At 42.4% G+C, this 24010-nt stretch overlaps 2 protein-coding genes across 3 annotated transcripts in view; both read right to left on the bottom strand.

The window, feature by feature from the left end:
• Positions 1 to 7002: 7002 nt before the first annotated feature.
• LOC124008755 (claudin-7-A-like) lies at positions 7003 to 18917 on the bottom strand. The gene is made up of 4 exons (XM_046320284.1): positions 18021 to 18917; positions 10181 to 10345; positions 8966 to 9050; positions 7003 to 8215 (listed from the first exon to the last, which is right to left on the bottom strand). The coding sequence occupies exons 1-4, from the start codon at positions 18241 to 18243 to the stop codon at positions 8041 to 8043; spliced, it is 648 nt and encodes a 215-aa protein (XP_046176240.1). The 5' UTR covers positions 18244 to 18917; the 3' UTR covers positions 7003 to 8040.
• LOC124008754 (acetylcholine receptor subunit beta-like) overlaps positions 10211 to 24010 on the bottom strand; it is a 39391-nt gene continuing 25591 nt past the window's right edge. The window contains exons 12-13 of one of the 2 annotated variants that reach the window (XR_006834155.1): positions 12428 to 12515; positions 10211 to 10345 (exon numbers count right to left, since the gene is read on the bottom strand). The gene's annotated coding sequence lies outside the window, so the exon portion shown is untranslated. The remainder of the gene's footprint in view (positions 10346 to 12427; positions 12516 to 24010) is intronic. The other variant, XR_006834156.1, reaches the window with a different exon arrangement.

Genomic DNA, 24010 nt, shown 5'->3' with positions numbered 1-24010 from the left:
AGCAGTAACTCTATACTGTATTCATACTAAACACATGAAGAACAGCAGCAGTAACTCTATACTGTATTCATATTAAACACATGAAGAACAGCAGCAGTAACTCTATACTGTATTCATACTAAACACATGAAGAACAGCAGCAGTAACTCTATACTGTATTCATACTAAACACATGAAGAACAGCAGCAGTAACTCTATACTGTATTCATATTAAACACATGAACAGCAGCAGTAACTCTATACTGTATTCATACTAAACACATGAACAGCAGCAGTAACTCTATACTGTATTCATACTAAACACATGAACAGCAGCAGTAACTCTATACTGTATTCATATTAAACACATGAACAGCAGCAGTAACTCTATACTGTATTCATATTAAACACATGAAGAACAGCAGCAGTAACTCTATACTGTATTCATACTAAACACATGAACAGCAGCAGCAGTAACTCTATACTGTATTCATATTAAACACATGAAGAACAGCAGCAGTAACTCTATACTGTATTCATACTAAACACATGAACAGCAGCAGCAGTAACTCTATACTGTATTCATATTAAACACATGAACAGCAGCAGTAACTCTATACTGTATTCATACTAAACACATGAACAGCAGCAGTAACTCTATACTGTATTCATATTAAACACATGAAGAACAGCAGCAGTAACTCTATACTGTATTCATACTAAACACATGAACAGCAGCAGTAACTCTATACTGTATTCATATTAAACACATGAAGAACAGCAGCAGTAACTCTATACTGTATTCATATTAAACACATGAAGAACAGCAGCAGTAACTCTATACTGTATTCATACTAAACACATGAACAGCAGCAGTAACTCTATACTGTATTCATATTAAACACATGAAGAACAGCAGCAGTAACTCTATACTGTATTCATACTAAACACATGAAGAACAGCAGCAGTAACTCTATACTGTATTCATATTAAACACATGAAGAACAGCAGCAGTAACTCTATACTGTATTCATATTAAACACATGAAGAACAGCAGCAGTAACTCTATACTGTATTCATACTAAACACATGAAGAACAGCAGCAGTAACTCTATACTGTATTCATATTAAACACATGAAGAACAGCAGCAGTAACTCTATACTGTATTCATATTAAACACATGAAGAACAGCAGCAGTAACTCTATACTGTATTCATATTAAACACATGAAGAACAGCAGCAGTAACTCTATACTGTATTCATATTAAACACATGAAGAACAGCAGCAGTAACTCTATACTGTATTCATATTAAACACATGAAGAACAGCAGCAGTAACTCTATACTGTATTCATACTAAACACATGAAGAACAGCAGGACTAACTCTATACTGTATTCATATTAAACACATGAAGAACAGCAGCAGTAACTCTATACTGTATTCATATTAAACACATGAACAGCAGCAGCAGTAACTCTATACTGTATTCATACTAAACACATGAAGAACAGCAGCAGTAACTCTATACTGTATTCATATTAAACATAACATACACTATACAGTTCCATCATTATTGTTGTCTGAGGGATTGATCGTATCGTAGTTGTGATCACCACCTGTTGGTCAAAGAAGAGAGAGACAGGTAAGTTAGGTTGGTTCTCCCTCAGGGACAGAGAGTACAGTAACATGTTATATAAAGTGGATGTTGATGAGTCAGTGTATGAGATTACAGAGAGGGGTAAAGTATGGGCTGAGAAACTGACCATGCTGCAGACATGTATACCCAGCATCAGGAGCCTGACCCTGGGTAGATCCTTGGTCCTGTTGGGGGTCCTGGTTGGTACACTGGGTCTTGGGGTGCCTAGAGGGAGAGAGATACTCATGAAGAACTAAGACGATATGTTACTGAATAATCATAGTTGAGAGACAGGTGTACTCACAAGAATATTCTGTTTAAACAGGAACCTGTAATGAGAAATGCATACTATTATATCAGGTCATTACTGTTTTGAACTATTGTATTTACACATTTTTCTAGCTAAACATGAACTACAGAGTTAATTGATGAATAATACAAATCTCACCTTTGGTGTTTTTAAATCTCCACAGCAGGACGAGGAGAATGACCAGTAGAACACCAGCAACAACCAGACCCACAACCACTCCTACTAGGACTGATGTAGAGGATCCAGGAGATACGGCTGGAGAGAGAACAGAACAACACCATCAGACTCTGAGAGAGGTAATATAGGAGTACAGACAAGCCTGTATATTTTGATAATTTAGTTGAGATTATTTTTTCTATGGGAGTACAAATCCAAACGTATGTTAAAACATCAACACTAAAATCACAAGTACATCACACAGGTGATGAAAAGTTTTTAAAAAAGTTAACTCATGTGCAGAGTCATTCACTAATATTAATGGAGAAGATACTTTTTTTTACAACCAGATTTGTTTTATTTATGTAAATGTCATGTTATAGAACAGTCCAGACTCCTTTTCTGTGATTTCACATGTTTTTGAGAAACTTACAAATACCAAATCACTTCCTCATCCTCCTTGTGGGGGCCACAAAAAACTATGAACAAAGTCTCCAAAATCACCCAAATACGTCCTTTTAGAAACGGTAAATCTCTCAGTTCAATGATGCAGATATTTAGTTGTTGTGTGCATGAAATTGTGTTGTGCCGAACTTTATCCGCAATGTTATATTCCATTTTGCACGACTCAAGACATTTTGCCTATCCAACTGTTCCCTTCTCCATGTAGCCTACTGCTACAGGTAACTGACAAGATAAAGGAAACACCAACATAAAGTGTCTTAATAGGGTGTTGGGGCACCGCAAGCCATCAGAACAGCTTCAATGAGCCTTGGCACAGATTCTACAAGTGTCTGCAACTTCCTGTGTGGAAGCACCCCATGGTTTCAATATACTTGCTACTTTTCACTGTCTTTCTATTGTTGTTTTTTATTTCCTAACTTATCTATTGTTCACCTCATACCTATTTTTTACTTAAAAATTGCACTGCTGGTTAGGGCCTGTAAGTAAGCATTTCACTGTAAGGTCTCTACACCTGTTGCATTCGGTGCACGTGACAAATAAACTTTGATTTGATTTGACTTTGTATCCCTAATTTATTGAAGTGCTTCCTTTCTTTTACATTACTGCACGTAACGCGCCAATGTAACGCGCTGACTGAACCTGAGCCCACTCCATTCGTCTCCACACGCGACTCTCAGCTGCGCTTCTTAAGTCGTCCATTTGGGCACTAGGTGTGTCCGTGTAGCCTCGCCAATGTTTTCATGGCAACAATTTCCCCATCCACAGGTTGTGTCAACGGGCTATTTCTGCTGATTTTGCTTATAAACAATCCCAGAACACTGTTTAATGCTGTTGAGGAAGTAAACCCCGGCAACGTGAAAAGAGAGAATCAAGGAGGACATCTAGTGGACGAAACGGAGAAGAGCGCGCGCGCCCTGCTGTAGAGTAGAGATGTACAGGATGCTAGATTTGATTCCACCTAATGGCCCGAGACAGTCAGGTCCAACAGGTCAGTTCAACCCGGGACATACCCAGGTGGTAGCACAGAGGGACTGAACCCACAGAGACTAGGGCACCATGTGCACAAGCTCGGACAAATTAGTCATTCTTAGAAAGGTGAGTAGCCTTAAGTGGAAATATATATGCTCTCATTGTATACCCACATATTTTTAGAGCGAGATATACCATATTGTACCTTTGTGATCATTTCTGTTTTTAGTGAGTATAGAACAAGAGTGTATCTTGCATCAGAGTTTCATTTAAAACCATCACTTTATAACTTTATCTTATCCAAATAAAGAAGAAAATATGATTCTGCTATTATCTACCTTAAGCACTAATTGTATGAGTAGATTGCAACTACTAAACCTTAACTCTCATGTCACTGCTCGCTTTCCAGTGGACCCAGGGGACGAGGACGTGGATGATAACATGAATAATAACAGACAATGTCCCGTGTCCCTCATCCTCTCACCCATCTCCTAAACACCACATGTGACCATGAAGTTCTTCGAAGCCAAACTCATCTGTATCAATTTGGCCTTAATCCATCAATATTACAAGTGACCTCCATATTAGATGGACACGCTCATCGTGGCACAAATAGTACAATTCTATTGCCGGAATACTAGGATTCTATAGACCTTTGCATCTAAAGCTTGTACATTGTAGCTTGTCTCTAAAGCTTCTGAAGGGCAACATTTGAAAAAAAGTTGCACTCTTTACATTCTAAGATAAAACGGAAACCATCCTTGGAAGGAAGGAAGCCTGTTAACGTGTAACGTGCAGATGGAACATTGGGTTACTAATCGTTGTGACTTAATAACCCAAATCTGTGTTTCTCTCACCTTGTGGAGTGTCAGGTTACTGTTGAATAATCACTATTTTGGAATGCAGGGACTGTTGGAATAGATGGCTACTGATGCTAATTTATATTTACAACAAAATACAGTTTTGGTTTATACAATTTTTAGCACATTTTTTCAAAGAATTTATGTAATATATGGGTTATGTTGTTTTTCATATTATGGTGTAATGGTACACTTTGTGGGAATGACTGTTAAATTGTATGTGATAATGAAACTTTACATATTTCTATGCACAGATTCTATTGAAGCATCAAAACATGTCAGGACAATTTTCCTGTCTAAAAGGGCTACTTTCTTCTTTGGTGTTTAAATATTATAATAATAATTACTTAGTCCCAAATGGCACCCTATTCCTTACATGGGACCTATGGGCCCTGGTCAAAATGGTGCTGTTTGAGACACACTCACTGTTTCAATGTCATATGGACAATATTGACCTAACCAAAGCCTGTAACTTTCTTGTACTTTCTTGTTTCACTTTAAGTGAAACATTGCATTTCATATCATAGCTCATTGTGATGCTTTCACTATCACATAACTTAAATGGATGGAATTGTTATGTGCATTGGGAGCATTTGCATGAAAATGGGAGGAGTTTTGCATAATAATGTATTATTTTAAATAAAAGAGGAGCTTTTCTTTTTTAATGTAACATTTGATTGCTAAGCATCCTCCAGAATTACGCTATGTCAAACTTCTAAACAGCCAAATACGAGCCCCCATGTCGAGACAAATACGACAAAAAACACATCACAAGCTGTATAATATTCCTGTTGTGTATTTTACTACCAGACTTGTTGTATAATGGGATGTTGACAGTTAAGACATTGCATTTCAACTATTGTGATGAGAAAAAAACATTGATTCAACTTTTCAATAATTCAAAAAAATGGGCTAGATAGAGAACAAAAAAATAAAACTGCATTTTATTAAAACAAACATTTCTAAAAACCTTTCAGAACATCTTAATCTTACAACCGTAGAAATATTACAAATAAGTAGCCTAGTAATTACTATCTAGCAATTTCATTTATATGCTTACAACAAACAAATACAAAAGGACCCAGCATTAAAATTCTGCTGAACATCTTTTTCACGCAAAGGCAGGATGGTTGAGCTTCGTAATGTGCAGCACAAAGATACAATATTCCTTATGCTGTTTAAAGCCAAAGGCAAAAATACAAGGCTGAACAGAACTACGCTAGCACTTAGGAATGGTACTACTGTAGTCTGCTACATTTAAAACACAGGCTACATTCTAAGAACACCACTAGCATACTATCTATAATGCATCCCAAATATATTGTTCCGTCCTAAGTAGTATGCTAGTGTGGACATCAGAACAGAGCATGCCTTCATACAGAATAATGAACAAATGATAAAACACATAATAAACCACGTTTGATGATAATGTACAGTGCATTCGGAAAGTATTCAGACCCCTTGACTGTTTCCACATTTTGTTACGTTACAGCGTTATTCTAAAATGGATGAAATTGTTTTTCCCCCTCGTCAATCTATACACAATACCCCATAATGACAAAGAAAAACAGGTTTGTAGAAATTTTGAAAACTGAAATACCACATTTACATAAGTGTTCAGACTCTTTACTCAGTACTTTGTTGAAGCATCTTTGGCATCTATTACAGCCTCGAGTCTTCTTGGGTATGAAGCTACACGCTTGGCACACCTGTATTGGAGGATCTCTCCCATTCTTCTCTGCAGATCATCTCAAGCTCTGTCAGGTTGGATGGGGAGCATCGCTGCACAGCTATTTCCAGGTCTCTCCAGAGATGTTCGATCGGGTTCAAGTCCGGGCTCTGACTGGGCCACTCAAGGACATTTGGCGACTTGTCCCGAAGCCACTCCTGCAATGTCTTGGCTGTGTGCTTAGGATAGTCCTGTTGGAAGGTGAACCTTCGCCCCAGCCTGAGGTCCTGAGCACTCTGGGGCAGGTTCATCTTTCCATCGATCGTGACAAGTCTCCCAGTCCCTGCCGCTGAAAAACATCCCCACAGAATGATACTGCCACCACCATGCTTCACCGTAGGGATGGTGCCAGGTTCCCTCCAGAAACACTTGGCAACGCTTGGCATTCAGGCCAAAGAGTTCAATCTTGGTTTCATCAAACCAGAGAATTTTGTTTCTCATGATCTGAGAGTCCTTTAGGTGCCTTTTGGCAAACTCCAAGTGGGCTGTCATGTGCCTTTTACTGAGAAGTGGCTTCTGTCTGGCCTGATTGGTGGAGTGCTGCAGAGATGGTTGTCCTTCTGGAAGGTTCTCCCATCTCCACGGATGAACTCTGGAGCTCTGTCATAGTGACCATCAGGTTCTTGGTCACCTCCAAGATTGCTCAGTTTGGGCGGGTGGCCAGCTCTAGGAATAGTTTTGCTGGTGCCAAACTTCTTCCATTTAAGAATCGTGGAGGTCACTGTTTTCTTGAGGACCTTCAATGCTGCAGACATTTTTTGGTACCCTTCCCCAGATCTGTGCCTCGACACAATCCTGTCTCGGAGCTCTACCGACAATCCCTTCGACGTCATGGCTTTGTTTTTGCTCTGACATGCACTGTCAACTGTGGGACCTTTATATAGACAGGTGTGTGTCTTTCCAAATCATGTCCAATCAATTGAATTTACCACAGGTGGAGTCCAATCAAGTTGTAGAAACATCTCAAGGATGATCAATGGAAACAGGATGCACCTGAGCTCAATTTCGAGTCTCATAGCAGTGTCTGAATAGTGATGTCAATAAGGTATTTCTTAAAAATATATATTTTTTATACATTTGCAATAACTTCTAAACCTATTTTTGCTTTGCCGTTATGGGACATTGCATGTAGATTGATGAGGATTTTATTTTATTTGACACATTTTAGATAAAGGCTGTAATGTAACAACATGTAAAGGAAAGTGGTCTGAATACTTTCCGAATGCACTGTATATTACATAGTACAATAATAAAAACAAACACTTCTTGTAATAATGCACCTGTTGAGAATCACTGTTCTGAGAGATTTTATAACGGGACAGAGTACATTGCAGGTCTGTATGAAAAGCACCCCCCCCCCTTTTGGAGTGCAACAGTGAATTGTCCGGTGATTCACCATAGCGTATACAGTCACTCACAACTAGTGAAGTTCCACTTGGATTGAACATTGAACACAATTGGAGAGGGTCATGTCTACAAAAAACTCCATTGTAAAAGTATTGGTGGTGCGCTAGTCCAGTTTCCTATTTTACATACATAAACTCCCATGAGTATGCCAAGAGTAGGACCTCAGCACCACAACAACTTTAATTGACTACCTTCAATTACAAAGGAAATGTTCATTTCAGTGGACAGTGTTTCTTACATGGAGGTGAGTGTTTGCCATGATGCTGCATCTTGGCTGTAATAAGAGAAGTGTGTGTGTGTTTGTGTAATATGAGAACATGCACCCTAAAACATAATATAAGAGGGATCCAATAACCAATTATAGTGTATTTGTGAGGCCCACTCATAAACAATTGTGGAATTTTGGGAGCGGGTGAGAGACATCACAACGGTCCTGCTGGGGTTGGGTGGGGTGGGGTGTGGGCATATCTGTAAACTTCACAACAATTTCTGTGAATCTCATTATAACCTGGCAGCATGATTTAGCTCACACGTACTCCTTGGTGCTGCTGGATGGTGAGAGAGCACTCACGCCACTCATGACAGGGTATTTGGGCACTGGCTTTTTACTCCTGGGGCAGGAAGATGCCAGCATGGCTCCCCCCAGCAGGTCCAGGAAAGAACCCCCCCAGGCGATGAAGATGGCTGCCCCAAACTCAAACCTGTTATTGGGGAGATGGAGAGAAGAGTGAGACTTGTTCTAGAACAGTGTTCTTACATTATTCTCCTGGAAAGCCATGTGGTGTGCACATTTTTTCTCCAGCCTTGCATTATTTTGAGTCAATAATCAAAGACTTAAGACGGCGCCAAGCCAACTTTGCTTGATAGGTATTACTGCACATAGAAATGGAAGTTATAGATCTGTAATTCGCATTGAAAGCAAGTCTAAGAAGTGATAGCTCTCTTCTATGTGCTCTATTTCTATGGTTCTCGTTCATTTTTTTTCTCGTTTCATTTTTGTGTCTTTTACTTTAGTTTTTGTAAACTAGATTCAAACATCTGAAAATACAATATTTTTGGTTATTGAAAATATATTTCATAGTGGTTCAGATGATACAATGATTCTCTAACCCAGGGTTAGGCAACCCTTTGTCCCAACTAGGCACCCCACCTGCCCAATTGAGTAAATTGATTAGTTCAGTGATTGCCTAAATTCAACACACCTGGTCTTCCAGGTCAGTTAAATAAAAAACATGAAGTGGATGTGGCATTCTACGAGGACCATGGCTACCTGCCCCTGCACTACACTAGGGGTTGTTTGTTTTGTCACAAACTGATATTTGGTGAACTATTATAATTTTAGAAGCCAGGAAATGGCGGCGTGATTTCTGCATATTGGACCTTTTTAAAAATAAGACCACTCAATAGAAGGGAAAGGCCAATACATTCAGGAATTTTGTAGGGATACTTACTTGGTGTTGACAGGAGAATACGGGTTATAGAAGGCCCGGATGAGATTATGAGCGAACCACGAGCAGGCCACTAATGCACACAGAGCTGAAGGAGAAGATCAAACAGATACAGACAGATCAGTACATCGAGACATCATAAAGAGGTATTTGAGAGAGGGGAGCCATACACTCAAGAAGTCAATGGGAGGCTAGCTATTGAGTTCCAGTCATTAGCTGTTTACTGCCATTGACCTATGAGTCTTCAAATGAGCAAAAATCTAGTCCCCCCTGTCCATGAATTATAATCTAAAATAATGGACGGATCCTAGATCAGCACTTCTTTTCTGAGACCCTTTGTGAATAACAGGCCCTAACCATTTGATTTTACTGCCATTGTCTGATGAGAGTTAATAATTACCTCTTATATAACAGTAACAACCAGCATCCCAAATGGCACACTATTCCCTATATTGTGCACTACTTTTGACCAGATCCCTATAGGCCCTAAATAGGGAATAGTGGCAGAGTAATAGAAAATTCTCTCCCTATGTGACCTCCAGGGGAACCAGAGTAGATGAGTGTGACATTTATTGCGCAACGTTTCAAATCGAAGGTCATCGTCAGGCTTAGATGAGTGGGAGAGCAGCTGATGGCCAGATAGAGGGTCAAACCTCCTACATACAGTACTCTCTAAGATCTCATTCGCTGGATCAGAATGACCAAGTGACCTCTAACACAGATCTTTTCATGTAATGTTAAATAAGAAGTGCCTACACATAAATAAAAATACAGTATATGTCTGTGATGATTCTCTTGATCTCTCTATATAGCCATGCCCCTGTTAGGGACCAGAATGGCAAAATGACATAATAAGCACAGATCTCAGACCAGCTTAGAAAGAATGTTTAAAAAAAGTAGGGCCCTGAGATTTTCACGACCAAGTCATTTGACCATGTAAGGAAAACTCTGGACCCTAAGAACATATAATGTTTGTGGTGATTATTCTGATCGCTCTCTATAGCCCCTTTAACATCTCTCTCTCTCTCTCTCTCTCTCTCTCTCTCTCTCTCTCTCTCTCTCTCTCTCTCTCTCTCTCTCTCTCTCTCTCTCTCTCTCTCTCTCTCTCTCTCTCTCTCACTCACTCACTCACTCACTCACTCACTCACTCACTCACTCACCACCACTCACTCACTCACTCACTCACTCACTCACTCACTCACTCACTCACTCACTCACCTCCAACCAGTAGAATGACACCTCCAGTCATGGCGGTGCGAGACTTCCACACTTTGTTGTTTCCTCCGCAAGTGGTACACTTCATGCCCATGATGGCCACACCCAGCCCAGCGATGGATACGATGATGCCAACAATCATCAGGGCACGGGTGGCCTGGAGAGTGCCTGAGAAACACACGCACACACATACACACACCAGGGAGAGGAGAGAGAGCAGGAAAGGGAGAGGAGGGAAAGGAGTAGCAAGATAGTGAGGGAGAGAGAGGTGTGGCACAGCTATAGATAGCTTTAATTTATAGACTTGTGGGATATATTGCAGAATGTAAAATTAAAATAAAAGATCAGCAAGTCTCTCTACCCCCCTCTCTCTCTCCATCTCTCTCTCTTCCAAATCAAATTTAATTTGTCACATGCGCCGAATACAGCAGGTGTAGACCTTACTGTGAAATGCTTACTTACAAGCTCTTAACCAACTATGTTTGTACCATGTTTTGGGCTGCTACCATGTTGTGTTGCTACCATGTTGTTGTTATGTTGTGTTACTACCATGCTGTGTTGTCATGTGTTGCTGCCTTGCTATTATGTTGTCTTATGTCTCTCTTCATGTAGTGTTGTGTTGTCTCTCTTGTCGTGATGTGTTTTTTGTCCTATATTTATATTTGATTTATTTTGTATTTTTAATCCCAGCCCACTTCCCCACAGGAGGCCTTTTGCAAGGCCGTCATTGTAAATAAGAATTTGTTCTTAACTGACTTGCCTAGTGAAATAAAGGTTAGATTAAACTAAATAAATAAATGCAGTTTTAAGAAAATACCCCCCCCCAAAAAGTAAGAGATAAAAATAGCAAATAATTAAAGAGCAGCAGTAAAATAACAATAGCGGAACTACATACAGGAGGTACCGGTTCAGAGTAAAGGTGCAGGGGCACAAGTGTTGAGGTAGTTGAGGTAATATTTACATGTAGGTAGAGTTATTAAAGTGACCATGCATAGATAATAACAGAGAGTAGCAACAGCGTAGAAGAGGGCAATGTAAATAGTTTGGGTAGCCATTTGATTAGATGTTCAGGAGTCTTGTAGCTTGGGGATAGAAGCTGTTTAGAAGCCTATTGTACCTAGACTTGAGTTTTGCCTTCTTCACGACTGTCTTGGTGTGCTTGGACCATGTTAGTTTGTTGGTGATGTGGATGCCAAGGAACTTGAAGTTCTCAACCTGCTCCACTACATTCCCGTCGATGAGAATGGGGGCGTTCTCGGTCCTCCTTTTCCTGTAGTCCACAATCATCTCCTTTGTCTTGATCACGTTGAGGGAGAGGTTGTTGTCCTGGCACCACACTATCAGTTCTCTGACCGTCTCCCTATAGGCTGTCTCATCGTTGCCGGTGATAAGGCCTACCACTGTTGTGTCATCGAAAAATGTAATGATGGTGTTGGAGTCGTGCCTGGCCTTGCAGTCATGAGTGAACAGGGAGTACAGGAGGGGACTGAGCACGCACCCTGAGGGGCCCTCGTTTTGAGGATCAGCATGACAGATGTGTTGTTATCTAACCAAACTACCTGGGCGTGGCCCGTCAGGAAGTCCAGGATCCAGTTGCAGAGGGAGGTGTTTAGTCCCAGGGTCCTTAGCTTAGTGACGAGCTTTGAGGGCACTATGGTGTTGATCGTTGCGCTGTAGTCAATGAATAGCATTCTCACGTAGGCACTCCTTTTGTCCAGGTGTGAAAGGGCAGTGTGGAGTGCAATAGAGATTGCATTATCTGTGGATCTTTCGGGGCAGTATGCAAATTTGAGTGGGTCAAAGGTTTCTGGGATAATGGTGTTGATGTGAGCCATGACCAGCCTTTCAAAGCACTTCATGGCTACAGACTTGAGTGCTACGGGTCGGTAGTCTTTTAGGCAGGTTACCTTAGTGTTCTTGGGCACAGGGACTATGGTGGTCTGCATGAAACATGTTGGTATTACAGACTCAGACAGGAAGAGTTTGAAAATGTCAGTGAAGACACATGCCAGTTGGTCAGCGCAGGCTCGGAGAACACGTCCTTTTAATCTGTCTGGCCCTAGGGCCTTGTGAATGTTGACCAGTTTCTGATGGTGTCAGAGGGTAGGGCTGTCGTATTATCGGCTCTGAACTAGTGCCATTTTCTTTTTTTTGAATTGTTCGTATTGTTCGTTTTGTACATAATGTTGCTGCTACCGTCTCTTATGACCGAAAAGAGCTTCTGGACATCAGAACTGGAATTATATTTACCTCAAATTGTACAAGGAGTTCTTCTTCAATGAGTCGGACACGAGGATATACTGCAGACTCCCGATCAGGCACCGATCCCAGTGATTCGCTGGAGAAGGAAACAGATTTCGAAGCAAAAGATCAGGGTGCCTTGCGAGGATCAGCCCTTGCGTTCTGTTCTGCTAGCTAACATTCAATCGCTGGAAAATAAATGGGAACTGAAAGCACGTATAGCCTACCAACAGGACATTAAAAACTGTAATATCTTATGTTTCACCGAGTCTTGGCTGAACAACGACATTAAGAACATAAGACTGGCGGGTTACACACTCTATTGGCAAAACAGAACAGCAGCCTCTGGTAAGACACGGGGTGGGTGCCTAGGCATTTATGTAAACTACAGCTGGTGCACGATATCTAAGGAAGTGTCAAAGTTTTGCTCGCCTGAGGTAGAGCATCTCATGTTAAGCTGTAGATCTGTATTTTTTTGTAGCTGTCTATATACCACCACAAAGTGAGGTTGGCACTAAAACCGCACTCAATGAACAGTATTCCCACCATTAACAAACAGGAAAACACTCATCCAGAGGCGGCGCTCCTAGTGTCCGGTAACTTTAATGCAGGGAAACTTAAATCAGTTTTACTGAATTTCTATCAGCATGTTAAATGTGCAACCAGAGGGAAAAAAATTCTGGACCACCTTTACTCCACACAGTACAAAGCTCTTCCCTCGCCCTCCATTTGGAAAATCTAACTATAACTCTATCCTCCTGATTCCTGCTTACAAGCACACATTAAAGCAGGAAGCACCAGTGACTCGGTCTATAAAAAAGTGGTCAGATGAAGCAGATGCTAAACTACAGGACTGTTTTGTTAGCACATACTGGAATATGTTCCGCGATTCTTCCAATAGCATTGAGGAGTACACCACTTCAGTCACTGGCTTTATCAATAAGTGCATCGAGGACGTCGTCCCCACAGTGACTGTACGTACATACGCCAACCAGAAGCCAGGCAACATTCGCACTGAGCTAAAGGGTACAGCCACCGCTTTCAAGGAGCGGGACTCTAACCCGGAAGCTTATATGAAATCCCGCTATTCCCTCTGGCAAACCATAAAACAGGCAAAGAAGAAGAACTCCTTGTCCAATTTGAGGTAAATATAATTCCAGTTCTGATGTCCAGAAGCTCTTTTCGGTCATAAGAGACGGTAGCAGCAACATTATGTACAAAACGAACAATGCAAAACAAGAAAAATGCATTATTTAGTTCAGAGCCGATAATACGACAGCCCTACCCTCTGGCACCATCAGAAACTGGTCAACATTCACAAGGCCTCTGGACCAAGTGAATTACCAGAACGTGTTCCCCGAGCATGTGCTGACCAACTGGCAAGTGTCTTCACTGACATTTTCATCCTCTCCCTGTCTGAGTCTGTTATACCAACATGTTTCAAGCACACCACCATAGTCCCTGTGCCCAAGAACACTAAGGTAACCTGCTTACATGACTACCAACCCGTAGCACTCACGTCTGTAACCATGAAATGCTTTGAAAGGCTGGTCATGGCTCCCATCAACACCATTATCCCAGAAACACTAGACCCAATCCAATTTGCATACCGTACCAACAAATCCACAGATGATGCAATCTCTATTGCACTCCACACTGCCCTTTCACACCTGGACAAAAGGAACACCTACGTGAGAATGCTATTCATTGACTACAGCTCAGCCTTCAACACCATAGTGACCTCAAAGCTCATCACTAAACTAAAGACCATGGGACTAAACACCTCCCTCTGCAACTGGATCCTGGACTTCCTGATGGTAAGGGTAGGTAACAACACATCCGCCACGCTGATCCTCAACACGGGGGCCCCTCAGGGTGCATGCTGAGTCCCCTCCTGTATCCCTGTTTACTCATGACTGTACGCCAGCCACAACTCCAACACCATCATTACGTTTGCTGATGACACAACAGCCTGATCACCGACAACGATGAGACAGCATATAGGGAGGAGGTGAGACCTGACCGTGTGGTGCAAGGACAACCACCTCTCCCCCAACTTGATCAAGAGAAAGGAGATGATTGTGGACTACAGGAAAAGGAGGACCGAGCACGCCACCATTCTCATTGACGGGGCTGTGGTGGAGCAGGTTGAAAGCTTGGCGGCCACATCACCAACAAACTAACATGGTCCAAGCACACCAAGACAGTTGTGAAGAGGGCAAGACAAAACCTTTTCCCCCTCAGGAGACATGGGTCCTCAGATCCTCAAAAGGTTTTACAGCTGCACCATCGAGAGCATCCTGACGGGTTGCATCACTTCCTTGTATGGCAACTGCTCGGCCTCCGACCACAAGGCACTACAGAGGGTAGTGCGTACGGCCAAGTACATCACCGGGGCCCAGCTTTCTGCCATCCAGGACCTCTGAACCAGGCGATGTCAGAGGAAGGCCTTAAAAATGGTCAAAGACACCAGCTACCCAAGTCATAGATTGTTCTCTGTGCTACTGCTCGGCAAGCGGTACCGGAGCGCCAAGTCTAGCTCCAAGAGGCTTCTACACAGCTTCTACCCCCAAGCCATAAGACTCCTGAACAGCTAATCAAATGGCCACCCAGACTATTTTCACCCCCCCCCACGCTGCTGCTTCTCTCTGTTATCATCTATGCATAGCCACTTTAGCAACCCTACCTGCATGTACATAATTACCTCAACTACCTCGACAATGTGTCCCCGCACATTGACACATTGACTCTGAACCGGTACCCCCTGTATATAACCCCGCTATTGTTATTTACTGCTGCTCTTTAATTATTTGTTTTTCTTCACTCTTATTATTATTTCATTTTTGGGGTGGGTATTTTCTTAAAACTGCATTGTTGGTTAAGGTCTTTAAGTAAGCATTTCACTGTAAGATCTACACCTGTTGTATTTGGCAGCATGTGACAAATACAATTTGATTTTAATTTGACTAAAGGTCTTACATTTTTTTTAAATGTTTGAACCATTATTTAACCAGGAAGGGCTCATTGAGATGAAAATCTCTTTTATAAGAGCGCCCTGGCCAAGATAGGCAGCACCAATTCATTACAAAAAAATTACAGACAGACAACATGAAAAACTATAAGTAATCTAGTAAAAACCATTGAATTCACAAGAGTATAAAACAGCTAATTAAAAACATTGACACGTCAGGGAATCAGCCTCAAAATCCTTCATCAGTGATTTAAAAACACCAAGCGAGACAAGTTCTTCCAGTTTAAAAGTATTTTGTAAGGCGTTCCAAGACTTTGGCGCAGAGTACAAAAAGCCCTTTTACCAAATTCAGTTCGGACATTTGGAACAGTTAGCAGGATAAAGTTCAGCAAACGAAGAGTCCCCACCATATATCTGAACAATAAAAATGCACAAATAAAAAGGTAGTAAACCCAAAATGGCTTTGTAAATAAAAGTATACCAGTGACTGAGCCTACGAGTGACTAGAGAAGGCCAGCTAACACTGGTATACAAAGTGCAGTGGTGCATAAGGGTTTTGCAGTTTAAAATACATCTCAATGTACCATGGTAAAGAGTGTCAATTGATCTCAAACACTGAGCGGAAGCATTCATATATAAAATATCCCCATAGTCTAGTAAAGGCATAAATGTAGCTGATACTAGCCTCCTTCTGGCTTCAAAAGAAAAACAGGCCTTATTCCTAAAATAAAATCCCAATTTCAGCCTCAATTTTTTTGTACGTTTTTTTGTAAGTTGTTGAATATGCAATTTAAAAGAGAAGCCGTCATCAATTAAAATTCCAAGATATTTATATGAGGTTACAACCTCAATCTCCTTGCCCTGACAGGTAGTAATAGGTGAAAGGTTCAGAGGTCTATATCTTGCAACGGTGGTACCGTGGGGTACAGCGGGGCTAGGGTGATATTCCATGTTATCCCCAATTTGCATGCCTGGCACGCCCTCATTGTGTTTAGAATATAGCGGAAGATGAATTTTTTTTCCTTCCTTCCTTCCTTCCTTCCTTCCTTCCTTCCTTCCTTCCTTCCTTCCTTCCTTCCTTCCTTCCTTCCTTCTCCTTCCTTCCTCCCTTTCTCCACATCGGCTGTGGAGAGCATGATCACACAGTCTGCTGTTGTTTAGTGGAGAGGGGGGATGGAAAGCTACTGTCAGGACCCCCTAATCTGTCACCACATCTCATAGAACTGACAGAGAGGGAGAAGCAGAGGCCACCCCACACCAGTCTGTGCCAGTCCAGGCCATTCCTGAGGTCACAAAAAAAACTCCAGGCCTGAGAAACGGAGAAAGGGAGAAAGGGAGGGATGGAGGAGAAGAGAGGAAGGAAGGAAGGAAGGAAGAAAAATTCCTCCTCTGCTATATTCTAAACACAATGAGGGCATGCCAGGCATGCAAATTGGGGATACCATGGAATATCACCCTAACCCCCCTGTACCCCGCGGTGCCACCCAGACTCCCCACCCTGTACCCCACGGTGCCAGCCTCACCCCTCTGTACTCCACAGTGCCACCCTGACCCCCCCCTCCCCAAACCTGCACTCTGTCAGCAGTTACAGCCAGTAAAAACTGGAACTCTAAGTGTTCTAAATCTGAACAGGCATCTCTGTTCAATGAAATCCCTCTCACCAACCAACATGAGAAACCAAGAAGAGTAGATGGGGAGTTATATCAAATTACACCCAGGTTCTCTTCATTATGGTGCCTTAAGGGTCTGGGGCAAACCGAGGTGGGAGGAAGGGGGAGGGGAAGGGCATAAAATTCCTGCACAGGTTACTGTGTTGCAATGGCAACTCTTTTGGTTGTTCACCGTGCGTTAGTTAGTTAGTTAGTTAGTTAGTTAGTTAGTTAGTTAGTTAGTTAGGACCAGGACATCTCTGGCATCTGGAGCCCCAGTCACCCCCCTCTGTGCCACCTTTCTATGCAAGGGTATAGTGGGTGATGAATGGGCAGGGGCCATGCCAGTCGGGGCCTTACCACCTTGGGGGTGGACCGGCGCAGCCGTTTGAGAATGGACAGCAGAGAGGGGAGGGGAAAATGGGTTGGGAGGTGGGGAGAGGTTGCCGGGAACAGTAACAGGATTGAGAACTCCAGGTGTTCAATGGGGTTCTGATAAGAGTAAATGTCAGATACGTTTGTAATTGGTTTTTCAAGAGTAATATCCAGAGTGATTGAAGTGTCAGTGAGTTAACAGTATCCCACTGTGTAATAATACAAAGGGTGCTACTAAATGATAACCACGAGAGGGGCAATGAAATGACGAACAGTCCCGAGGTGACACATTTATCAGTGACACCAATGTGCTCCATTGAACAAGAACTGCTCCATAGGAAAATGGGTGGGGACCTCAGCTGACCGTCTCAGGTGTCTGATCAGATGTCTGCTCACCTGTATCTCCCGTCAATCAATTCCATTTACTGGTACAACATGAGAGTTTTCCGAAACAAGTCACCATACTCATGATATTCCTCCTTTGATAATAAGATAGCCTATCGGGTTATATGCATGCGTAATTCACAGTGCGTGAGGTGCGCACAGGTCGCGCATAACGCCATAGAAATATAACGGTCGAATAAATATTTCGTTTTTTTATACTCACCGTCAAGCTGCAGGATCGAGTCGTAGATTTTACATTGGAGCTGCCCTGTGCTCTGAAAAGCGCATGACATCCATAGTCCTTGGTACATGGCAACCGCCGTTATGATGTTGTCTCCTACGTACGCAGACATCTTCCACTGTGGAAGAATGGTCCCCACGATAAGTGCAATGACACCGACGAGTGACAGGGCGAATCCTAAAAGTTGAATTCCCGAGTTTGCCATCTTTAAAAATAAAATTATTTTTTGTCGATTATTTTTTAAATGTCTAAATAAATACGTTTCTGTTGATGAAAAAACGATGAATCCTTTTGTGCGTGTCCAAAGACACACAACGGTTATCTTAATGCAGTCTATATTTGCAAGGTAGATCTACCTATCTTCATTAAACGCGTCAGGATAGCGTCAGTAAACACAATCTTGTTGTGGTTCTTGATCTCCTTTCCACCTGTTATAGCTTGAGCCGCACCTTGAATAGTAGTGCTGAGCTTGCGGGAAGGGGGATTTCAATTCTGCATGAGGGCCCGAGAGGGGGTGTGTGTGTCCAGTCACCGTGCCCGGTGATGCGTGAGAGGTCTCTTCTCGCTTCCCCTCCCCCCAGGGCCCTTACCGTTATGTCACGCCCATTGGCCATGCTACTTCTTCATTCCAGGGAAGCTACAATTGTTTCTCGAGCAAGTGGGTACTGTAAAACAACCGTACAGTTCCTACCGGGCTGACGGTAACTATTTGTTCAGCTTCAGAATGCCAGCGTTGCTTAGCTGACAGGTGTTCCCAGGCCTTATCCGTTGAAAAAAATCACCTCCACATTTTTTAAAAGATTAAACTGTTTGTACATTTTCTCCTGGAACTGTCTAGAGACACATCAGGTTCATATTTTACCTTCAACAACTGGCCAAATGACAATAAATAACATTTTTTTAGAACTTTTTCTTGTTTTCCAGTGAGGGATGCCTTTCCTTCAGAGGAGACCCTTCATGCAGGGCAGGTGTGGGCAGAGCCCCATATTTTTTGGGAGCTTTCCTGTTTTTGCAAGTTATTTTGGCATTTATATGTGTCACATATCAGTGTAATATGCAATAATAATATCAGTGTAACAATGTAATATATATATATCATTGAGTTAATAAAGCAGCATACCAACATGGTATCTTTTTTGTTTTCTTGAGTAAGACACTTCCAAAATGCAGGTGTTTCAGCATTACGCCGTGATTAGCTCAGTGTTCTGTCACTCATGGGGACACTACATCACCACCATAGGTAGAACTAGAAAATTGTAGCCCCTTGGGTGCTGCCAAGTAGGCTCAAGGTCCTTGGCCACAGATAAAATGACATATCTACAGTAGCTTTGATTGGACTGATCATGTCAACATCATACTATCAAAATCTTAGCTTGCTTTATGTAGGCCCTAAGAGTTTGTGGGCACCTTTCGTCAACGTTAGAGCGCAATTAATGTTTAGTGTTGTGTAGTGGCTTTGCTGGCATGTACCCCCCCCCCCCACCCCCCACCAAAATGTACACGCTAAAATCACCACAGCTCTCCTTGTAGTCATATGTTTTACATTTCTGCATTTTTATACAGAGAGACAACTTGATATGTCTTGTTAATAACATTATAAAGGCTTATGCATGCTTACAACATGATACCTGGATGCTTTAAGTGTTTTAAGTGATACCAAAATATTCAACAGTCAGATTGCATTGTGCAGGTCCACAGTTTAGCAAGTCAGTAGGTTAAACTTGTTTGTGAAGTTATGTAATTAGAAAAACAGGATACACCTCAACAGAATAACTCATTAACAATCTAGAATCAAATCCTTGGGGGAATAATGATATTTGTACTGACTACGACCTGGAGTTGTGTGTGTGCTGTCACATGTGTGTTGGACCCTAACTGGTCCTTCTGTAGCTCAGTTGGTAGAGCATGGCGCTTGTAACGCCAGGGTAGTGGGTTCGATCCCCGGGACCACCCATACGTAGAATGTATGCACACATGACTGTAAGTCGCTTTGGATAAAAGCGTCTGCTAAATGGCATATTTTTAATTTTAATTTTTTTTTTTTTTTAACTGCTGCAGTGTCACTGACCTACTTCTGTACAGTAAGGTAGGCTACAGATCAGCCATGGGCCATAACTCACTCTCCCTTTCTCTTCTCACAGTAGACTGTTAGCCTCGTAAATACCTGACTGGCGTGGTAGAGAACCATTTGTGTAAGCTCGACTGTACACCAACCATCTCAATCCCTCACACCAGCAATCACAGCGTACTGCCACCAACTGCCACTGTGGACAGACATGAGACACATTTTAATTACCATGTGTAGACATATTTATGAAAATGTGGGCACAACCAGAATGTGGACAAGATCAGGTCGAAGGACACATATTAGTGTCACGTATAAACTAGGCAAGTGTTCAGCCGCTTCCTAGCTAAGCCCGGGACCTCGATGCTGGGCTCAGGGGGTCAACAAAGGGCCCATTGTTGCTGGGATGAAGGTCCTTGTAATTTAAGGAATGTCCTCTAGTCCTATAGCTGGACTTGGAGGAAGAGATAGTAAGTAACTTCTCTTCATGGAACCCCTATAGCTCTCTCTTTCCTGATCACTAGTGCTGTTGCTCCTCGTTACAGTATGTGATTTATCTACCGTCCTATTGGCCCATATTGGAACTAGGGGCCAGAGTCCCCTGAGTCACCATGACACACAAAATAAACTGTTCTCTCCCTCTCTCCTTCCCGTTCTCTTTTTACCACTTTTCCCTCCTGGTAAACACACATTTGTCTTTTTTTTCTTTTTTTTTTTGCTGTTGCACAATGCTCGATGGGAGAGAAAAAACAGCTAAATCAGCCCTTAAGAAGGGCAAGGCTTGCACCTCTTTGCTTTTATCCTGCAGGCCCCCAACCATCCTCGGGTGTTGGAGAGACTGAAAAGCAGTGATTCAAATCCTGTACGCTCCCTTGGAAGCTACTGAACCGTTAACAATAAAACATGCTGGGTCCCAAAGCTTTCCCCGAATAGCCAACAATCCACAATGGGCTAATGTCCTCCTCCTCCTTTCTTCTGTCCTCCTCCACTCTCCCTCATTTCTCTATATTGCTCTCCCTCGTTTTCTCTCTAATGTCCTGAGACGGCAGGATAGTCTGAGTGGCATTGTCTTGTTCATTTTTCTTATGTCAAACTATGATGTAATGAGAGAGGTAATGTTATTTCACTTTAGTACCTATATGTGTGTACTCAACTCTATGACCCATCGACCATATCATCTGTATGGGAGAGAGAACATGTTTTGATGACTGTCTACACAGAAAAGTGCAGTATGTTCATGTAACGGATGTGAAACGGCTAGCTAGTTAGCGGTGGTGCTCGCTAAATAGCGTTTCAATCGGTGACGTCACTTGCTCTGAGACCTTGAAGTAGTGGTTCCCCTTGCTCTGCTTTTGTGGAGCGCTGGGTAACGATGCTTCGTGGGTGACTGTTGTTGATGTGTGCAGAGGGTCCCTGGTTCGCACCCGGGTATGGGCGAGGGGACGGTCTAAAGTTATACTGTTACATTCAAATGTCATAATACTCTTATACCTCAATTGGTTTATTTTTATTTTACCTTCATTTTACCAGGTTTTCACAATGAGATCAAAATACCTCTCTCTCAAAGGAGACCTGGCAATGAGAAGACATGACCGCCAATGAATGTACAGTAAATCTATTTGGATAGGATTGTAAACTGAACTTGAGGCCAATTATAGGCCACCTGTATGGGAGTTCTCATAGGAATAACTCTTGAGACCAACACAATGCCCCTTAGAATGGTGTATGGATACATCAATAGCCTGTTTACAACTCCATTCATTCACCTGCTGCTGCTCCCAGGGTTACAAAGCACATAGTGTAGTCCAGGGGTTGCTAGGTAGCCGTGCACTTGAAAGTAATCAAGGGGTGGGGTTAGAGATGAGGAGGAGAAGGGGGGGCATTCAATGCAAAGACAAGGTTAGGTAACAGCTTGAGTACATTGTTTAGTACCAGTTCACTGTCAACTTTTTGGAAATTCTTAACAGTAGGTGGACGATTTCACATGAAAATAAAAACTACAAAATCCTATAAAAATAGTCGAAGAGTGAACTATAGCTATAAGTCATTCCTAAATAATACATTAACTTACAGTATCTTTACTGCAAGCATCTTTAACCACGGTCATCGTGGAAACAAAACATACATGTTGCTTATTCAGATTCTCCACAGGATAAAAGGAATAAAGAACAACTCTGGGATGTCTTATGAATGTACTCAGGTCTTTTGAAATAGCTGAAAAGCAAAGTGAAAGTGACCGTAATGCCATCACATACTCCCATACTTCTGATTGTGGTGGAGCTGATGACAGTAGAAGGTGAGTACACACTGCAGTCTGCTGCCCCCCTCTGTCAAAATGACAAACTGCAGGTGGTGAGAGGTTCAGCACCATTCTTTCATCCCTTCATTTTGAATTTCTACCTCTATAAATCACTCTAGGGACGCATCCTATATAATGCATGTTTGACCAGAGCCTTATGGGCTCAATAGTGAATAGGGTGGCATTTCAGACGCAACCTATGTGTTAGAATGGGCCATTAGTATAGCTTGGTAGAAGAGGATGTAGAGTTTAATCATGGGAAGATAATACCAGATGTTCTGAAGGAAATTAATGAGGCCTACAATGGAGTCAATCTGCCAATACAAGCATGGTTAGTTTACATCCAGAATGGAGAAACTACTATAGCCTAGTCCCAGATTTGTTTGTGCTCTTGCCAACTCCCAAACATGGCACAGCACTTCCATAAAGAACGAGCAAGAGAGCAGGAACTGGCGCCCAAGCTAACCTCTCTAATCAAATCAAATTGTATTGGTCACATACACATATCTCGCAGATGTTATTGTGGGTGTCGTGAAATGCGTGTGTTCCTAGCTCCAACAGTGCAGTACTATCTGACAGTGCAGTAGTATCTAAAAACGATTCACAACAATACACACAAATCTAAAAGTAAAAGAATGGAATTAAGAAATATCTAAATATTAGATTGAGCAATGTCAGAGTGGCATTGACTTAAATACAGTAGAATAGAATACAGTATATACTGTACATATGAGATGAGTAAAGCAGGTTGTAAACATTTTTAAAACATTATTAAAGTGACTAGTGTTCCATTATTAAAGTGGTCAGTCATTTCAAGTCCATGTATATAGGGCAGCAGCCTCTAAAGTGCAGGGTTGCGTAACCGGGTGGAAACGGGCTAGTGATGGATATTTAGCAGTCAGATGGCTTTACATAGATGTTTTTCAGTTTATCGGTCCCAGCTTTGACGCACCTGTACTGACCTCACTTTCTGGATGATAGCGGGGTGAACAGGCCATGACTCAGGTGGTTCTTGATTACCTTTATGGCCTTCCTGTGACATCGGGTGCTTTACGTGTCCTGGAGGGCAGGTAGTTTGCCCTCGGTGATGCGTTGGGCAGACCGCACCACCCCCTGGAGAGCCCTGCGGTTGTGGGTGGTGCAGTTTCCGTACCAGGCGGTGATACAGCCCAACAGGATGCTCTCAATTGTGTATCTGTAAGAGTTTTAGGAGCCAAGCCAAATTTATTCAGCGCTGTTGCGCCTTCTTCACCACATAGTGTGTGTTGTTGGACCATTTCAGATCATCCGTGATGTGCACACCGGAGAACTTGAAGCTTTCCACCTTCTCCACTGCGGTCCTGTCGATGTGGATATGGGGCTGCTCACTCTGCTGTTTCCTGAAGTCCACGATCAGCTCTTTTGTTTTGTTGACATTGAGTGAGAGGTTATTTTCCTGGCACCCCTCTCCTAGGGCCCTCACCTCCTCCCTGTAGGCTGTCTCGTCATTGTTGGTAATCAGGCCTACTACTGTTGTGTTGTCTGCAAACTTGATGATTGAGTTGGAGGCGTGTTTGGCCAAGCGGTCATGGGTGAACAGGGAGTACAGGAGGGCGCTGAGCACACACC

The sequence above is a fragment of the Oncorhynchus gorbuscha genome, linkage group LG21 (genome assembly GCF_021184085.1).
Source record: "Oncorhynchus gorbuscha isolate QuinsamMale2020 ecotype Even-year linkage group LG21, OgorEven_v1.0, whole genome shotgun sequence".
NCBI classification, from domain to species: Eukaryota; Metazoa; Chordata; class Actinopteri; order Salmoniformes; family Salmonidae; genus Oncorhynchus; species Oncorhynchus gorbuscha.
Note: the sequence above shows the minus strand (reverse complement) of the source record. Positions and strands in the feature narration are given on the sequence as shown.